This window comes from Ornithorhynchus anatinus, chromosome 11 (assembly GCF_004115215.2).
Source record: "Ornithorhynchus anatinus isolate Pmale09 chromosome 11, mOrnAna1.pri.v4, whole genome shotgun sequence".
Taxonomy (NCBI): domain Eukaryota; kingdom Metazoa; phylum Chordata; class Mammalia; order Monotremata; family Ornithorhynchidae; genus Ornithorhynchus; species Ornithorhynchus anatinus.
In genome coordinates, this window is record NC_041738.1 from 10,466,562 (window position 1) to 10,473,015 (window position 6,454).

The 6,454-nt window shown below is 55.1% G+C and overlaps 1 protein-coding gene across 11 annotated transcripts in view; it reads left to right on the plus strand.

Moving 5' to 3' along the window:
• ARHGAP32 (Rho GTPase activating protein 32) overlaps window positions 1-6,154 on the plus strand; it is a 368,820-nt gene extending 362,666 nt beyond the window's left edge. For all 11 annotated transcript variants that reach the window (XM_029074544.2, XM_029074539.2, XM_039913577.1 and 8 more), the window contains one exon: window positions 131-6,154. In XM_029074544.2, coding sequence (XP_028930377.1) covers window positions 131-2,359 — 2,229 coding nt within the window. In that variant the 3' untranslated portion in view covers window positions 2,360-6,154. The remainder of the gene's footprint in view (window positions 1-130) is intronic.
• Window positions 6,155-6,454: the final 300 nt, after the last annotated feature.

The following is a 6,454-nucleotide window of genomic DNA, read 5'->3' on the forward strand; positions in this document are numbered from 1 at the left end:
GTTTCCCTAGGCTCCCAGTTCTCCGGATTTGATCCCTAGAGGGTCCTGACCGCCCCTGTGCCCATTACCAGTTTCCTTTCGGTAATAGAACGGAGGCCCTTAGACACCTGTGCTTGTTGCCCTTGACTAGGTGCGAGGAGGAGTGCCGGCTCCAGAGAAGCCTCCTGAACCCCGGACAGCAGACCCAGCCCCCACCACCTGGGCCCCCGCTGCTACCATTGCCCACCCGGGCCTGCCCGTGAAGCTCCGGGAGGGTACGCGGGCCCCGCCCCTTCACCTGCGCTCTGAGTCTGTTCCCGCCTCCGCGCCTTATAGCTTTGGCGCGCCCATCCCGCCCACTCGGACGCTGGAGAGTAAGATGGCAGCCGCCATGCACGCCAACAACGCCGACGGCCTGGGCGCCTCGAGTTACCACGCTTTTGCCGCAGCGCCGTCGGCCTCCCCGGATGAGGACTCGTTGCTGGGACCACCCCACCCTCAGCCAAAGCACACCTCGCTTAAGCCGGCCCACCCCGTCTACCCCTGGCCAGAGAACTCCCCTGAGCCTCTCAGCCCCGAAAACTGCGCGCCCATCGGCCTGGCTCCTGCCTGCCAGTATCGTCCGCCAGCCGGCCCTCTGCCCGGCGTGAAACCAGAGCAGCTCCAGGGATATGGCTCCAGGTCGGAGACCCTGTCCTCCGGGAGCCCCCGCTACAACACGTACCTGCCCCCGGGAAAGAGTGGAGCGGGAGCCCGCTCGAGGCCATGCGGCCGGATGGAGTACGGGTCTTCGGCCAGCCCTTCTGTGCGCAGCGCGTGCTACCCCGACGACCTACCCTTGTACCCCACCATCCGGAGGGTCCAGTCCCTGCACGTGCCGCCGACGGCCCTGATCCGCTCCGTGCCCATCTCCCGGACTGAGGTGCCCCCGGATGATGAGCCCGCTTTCTGCCCACGGCCCCTGTACCCATATAAGCCATACCAGTCCTCCCCAGCCCGCTCAGATTACCATGTGACTCAGCTGCAGCCTTACTTCGAGAACGGACGAGTCCACTACCGCTATAGCCCGTACTCCAGCTCTGCGGGCCCCTGCTATGGCGCCGAAGGGCCCTTCTACACCCTGGACGCCTACAGCACGATGCAGCCGAAGCCTTCCCACCGCCAGCCCGGCAGGGACCTGACCTTTTGCGCCGCCCGGCCCCAAGGCAAGAACTCGGCCCGCCACCCTGGCCCACCACCCCGCCCCCGGGCCAGCTTCGTAGGCTACCTGCCGAGCCACGAGCCTACCTATGCCCATCTGCCCCCGCCTTCCGACGCCAGGCCCACGTATGCCTCGTGGGACCTGGAGGACCTGGAGAAGTACCGCTTGCAGTCGATCCGGAGGGAGAGCCGCGCGCGCCAGAGGGCCAGGGGGCCCGTCCTGTCCCAGTACGACAACATCGCCCCGCTCGGCCTGGAGGACCCGGCCAGCATCTACGTCATCCACCTCCGCAGCAAGTCTGATCCGGGGAAGACGGGGCTTCTGTCAGTGGCGGAGGGGAGGGATGGGCGCCGTGCTTCCAAGGCCATCTCCCCCGCCGAGGGAGACGATCGCTTTTGCCGGAAGCATCCTGAGGCGGAGCTGGAGCGAGCCCACTGCCACGGAGGCTGTGGCAATGGGCAGGCAGAGAAGCCCTCCCTCCCCCAGAAGCAGAGCAGCCTCCGGAGCCGCAAGGCCCGGGATCTGGGCGGACCCCCATCCGAGCACAGGGCGCACCAGGAAGCAAGCCATAGGGCCCTGGCGGAGGCCAGGAACGGACCCCCGTTTCCCGCGGGCGCCTGCCAGCTTGATTATGGGCCCAGAGGCCCGCAGGACCCACTGGATCCCCCAGGTTACCACCCCCTCTACGGCCCCAGTGGTCAGGGGACGTTAAGACCGAGCCACAAAGAACCGAGGCTGCCCGAAGACCCAGAGCGGCCTCGAGTGCGGTCCTCCGCGGCCCCTGAGAGACTCTCCAGAGAGTGCTACCTAGAGGAGGAGCACCTGGCCCGGGCCATGGCCACGCCCCCCAAGCCCGAGAGGAGCCACAGCCTGAGGCTCCACCCGGGGCCAAGCATGGAGAGGGAGCCCGGCCTTCTCTACCATTACCACCCTCACGGCAAGCGCCAGGGCGCGGTGACTGTGCTGTCTCAGTACGATAACGTGGGTGACTGCCACACCCTGCCCCCACCCCCACGGGGCTCTGCCTTTGGTGGAGGAGGTGGAGGAGATGGGCCTTTCGGGCCCCCCAGCTTTCCCCATCCACAGAACAGGACTTACGCCACGGCCTTGGGTCAGGGGGCCTTCCTTCCCACAGAGATGTCTCTGCAAAGCCCCGAAACACACCTCCGTGCAGAATGAGCCTGGGAATACCGTAATAGAGTCGAAGCAGCCTCTGCTGGACAGCGGACTGTTTTATTTTTTCAACGACCAAAAAGATTAAAAAAAAAAAACCCTAAAAAATCACAAAAAACAACCAAACCATCCCCGTAAGAAAAAGGAAACCGATCATCTCCTCCCCGCCACGCCTGCCCCCCTCCCCCATCCCGTCATGGCCTTTCCCACCCACCGCCTCTGTCATTTGTGGATGGCAGAGAGCTGGGTGGGGTTACAGGGTTATATCGTTGGTCCACGGCAGAGAAATCCTTTATCCACCAAGCGCGCCTGAGGGCGCTGGACTGAAACGGGCCCAGGTGCCCCCATCTACCCAGCTTAATGTCGTCCCGTCTCCCGGGTTCCTGCCAGGTCCCAGAGCAGCAGCCCCCATCAGTCGGGAAGGGCCCTGGCGTTTGGCGTGAGGGTCTGGGCCCACGGCGATGGACCACGGCCGGACCCTCCGGGCACCTCTCCCCTGTCCCGTCACCCCGTCTCCCAGACAGTGATCCAACCGTCCTATGTCGGAGAGCACGTGGGGAGAAGGGTGCCTGCCCCATGCCCTTCAGAGCTAGAGTTAGTTATATTTTAGGCAAGAAAGGAGTTAACTGATTTAATTTAAGTATTTAAGAAATGAAAGGAGCTGTTGTTTTCTTATCCTCGAGAGGTTTTGAAGCCTTTCTTCTTAGCACTTCATAGAAATGTCAGCCCATGTAGGCTAGGACCAACCCACCGACTACCCTCCTTGCATCTCTCCGTTCTCTTCACCAGCTGGTGAGAGTGCAGAAGGGTTTTGTTTTTTTAAAACAAGGACCACTTCCAGAAGTTGTGGGAAAATAAAATACTCATCCTTTTCCCGAAACGGTGTCAGTGCTTTTAATGTGTTTGGTGCCTTGGGGAGTATTTTTGTTTTGTTTTGTTTTTTTAAAGTCATTTTGGTAAAGAATCATTTTTAATGGAAACATTTCAGGCCAGCTCTCCTTCAAAGGCAACCGTTTCAGCGACCGTTTGTCCAGAGAAACCTAGAGATGATTTCATAGTTCCAGAATTGGCTACACGTCCATTTCATTTTTCTAAACCAGAGTGCAGGCTACCTGGGAATACTTAATGTAGCTTCCAACGATCTGTGGAACACGTTGACTACTAGGCTAATTACTTAGTACACTGAATCATATCATCGAACTGTGCAGTTCCTCTGTATGTACTGAGTAATTAGGTGCTTGGTTCTCTGTTTTATCGTGTTTTATCGTGGTTACCATTCACACCAGCATTTCAGAACCATTTCCCTTCTGACGTTGTAGCAGTGTTGTATACGTTAGTATCAGGATCTTTTTTTCTTCCTTTAAAAGAAAACGTCACTGTCCATCACTGCAGTAGAACTAAGACCAACTCTCCTTTCCTTCCCAGCTGGGTCCCGTTTTTCTAAATTCTCTCTCCCTTGATTCCTTCCCCCAACCCCACCACAAGCTACTCCAGGCCAGCAGTGCAGTGGTCTAGATTTCTAAAGCAAATCTAGTAGGACATTTCATTACAAGAGGCTTACTAATACTTGAGTTTAGGAGTTAACGTATGTTGAGCACGCTCAGTTTGTTCAGGAGGTGGAGGAATTCTCCCCGGTTACCGCATCGGAATCTCACTGACTCTTGAAACTCAGAGCGGGTTTGATATAAAAATGGGACAAAGTCATCAAAAGTTTTCCTAATCCTAAAACCATGCTGCTACCATTGCTGTGAAACTATTCAGAGACTAGGACGGGTGACAGTTGTCTTGGACCCAGAGTTTCATTTCATTGCTGTTTTAGGGTTTGAAATTAGAAGATTTTGTGGCCCAAGCGGTTTCTCTTTGGAACCTCCCAGGACCCGCTGTGGCAGGTTCACTGACTATCATGTATTCGTTCTCGATGAAAGGAGCATTTGCCTGAGAGATATCGAAACCATGGATAGTTTTCTTGCGGGCACACCAGAGTGGTTGGGGATGGGGGCGGGAGGACCCCTAGGGAATTCAGCGTTCCTATCTTTGTGGATCTGGAGGGAATTGGACTTCCTGGGGTCATCCCGATGGGCTGCTCTCTCCCTCTGGATCCCTTGGAGTCATCCTTCTTGGTTTCATCGAGGCAGCAAAGCTGGCATGGCAGTTGACCCATCGGCTCCAGACGCCAGCCAGACCCGGCTAGGCCCGGGGAAGGGAAGGGGCTCGATTAGATGGCTGTTACCCAGCATCCTAATGGGAGAGGCCACTGAGAAACCCTTGGGCACTGGTCGATTTGTACATCACTTTTGTCTCCCCTACACGTATTTCCCACCCCCGCCAAAAGCTGAGCCGGTCGCCACCGATCCCCAGAGGAACGACCATGTAGAAACTCTAGGTCAACCCCCTGACTTCCAGGAAATGGATGAGAACCTCGAGCCTTTGACCCAAACCCCCATTTGTTTTTTCCAGCCTAGACACAGCCTTAATTATGTGACCGGTGAGCTGAAAAACTTGTGCGGGTGTCTCTTCTTTACCTATTGGGGTCGAAATCGGGGGGTTAATCACTGTGAGCCAGATAACCTCAGCATGGGTCACCCCACGAGCACCAGTGGGGCAGGACCTGGGGTGGGGATTTGGGGCTTTGGGCTCTTCTGATGTAGAGCGTTTTCACAATAAACACAGAACGGCCTAATGCCCCGGGCCCACTATCCGGTCATACTCTGATCGGAGCAGCTCCATCTCTAGGCTTTGAGCGGCTCCACTTCCATCCTGGGAGCAGAGCTTTTCCATACCACTTTGGAGGGTGCCGTTTGTATTTTCTAGTCCCTCACACCTGAGCCTCACCGATTCTTCTAGCACTCGTCCTTCCCCTACAGGCCCGTCTGACCCCCATTTCTGCAGAATGCCCAACCGTCTCAGAGAGAAAGTAGGATCAGGTTGAAAGTTGGCAGAGGGGACAACTTAGGTGAGAGAAAAAGAGAGCGAGAGAAAGAGATTTGCACGCGCTGCTGAGGGAAACGGGCACCAAGTCATGGTTCGAGGGGACGACCCCACGGCCAATCTAGAATGTATCGTTCTCCTTGGGAGAGGGAGCAGGCTCACTTCCCCTAAGCAGACCCCTGCATCGTGCAATCCGTGAAAATGTTATTGAGGCAAGGTATGTAAAGGAGGTGAGAGTGGAAGTGAAGGAATGTTGTTGACTTCCAAGAGAGGTAGGAGAGACGGGTGATTTTTCAGCTCTGCTGTGGAAATCTGCCGGGTCAGGGAAGGTACGTCTTAGCTCGTGTGCACAGCTTATGTGTGTGCGATGGAGTCTCTCCCCGCCCCCCCCCCCCCCCCCGGGTCTGGTTTGCACCATTTCTGTTGTGAAAGGATGAAAGATTGAGACATGGTGGTTTTGCAGCTCACCCTCTGCAGTAGAAAACTTGATTATTCAACCAATGACCCGCATGAGAAAAGCATCCTAGAAAGTCTTGGATCACACTTCTGAGTTGGCTTAACTTTAATTTATATAGTGTCTTATTTTTATGTTTTAATATTTTTTTGTGAACTGGTGAAAAATGTATATGCTGAGAAGCTCATGTATTTTTTTTTTGTAAATAATTTTGTGGCTTATTCCTCGCCCCCGAGTGTAAATATTTAGATTCTCATTTTCTTCCAACCTTGTATGATGCTGACGTGTGGGTTTTTGGTTATTTTGTACTGTAACGTGATGATCCAGACTAAGATGTCTTGTGGTATAAATCAAATGTCCCACTGAGCTCAACTCAAATGTACAACTCAACAGCATTAATCAATTCAGGTTCAAAACCAGTGCGTGTGTGTGTGTTTCTTTCACTGTATGGCTGATCGTGGGTGGGAGAACAGATCAGGGGAAAATCAACTTGGGAAGATTGGTTTTCTCTTTGGGTTCCACGGTGACCTTAACTTGGTACTTGTCTGTTTCAGTGGCTGATCATCACAATTCTAAAAAAAACACCATTATAAATTAAACCTGCCATGGCTTTGCTTAGGTTGTTTCTGAGCCAGGATTGAGGGAGAAGGAAAAGTTACTGCCATGGAGCGGGGGCGGGAGGGGGGGAGGAGGATATGGGGAGGGGGACCCCTGATCAT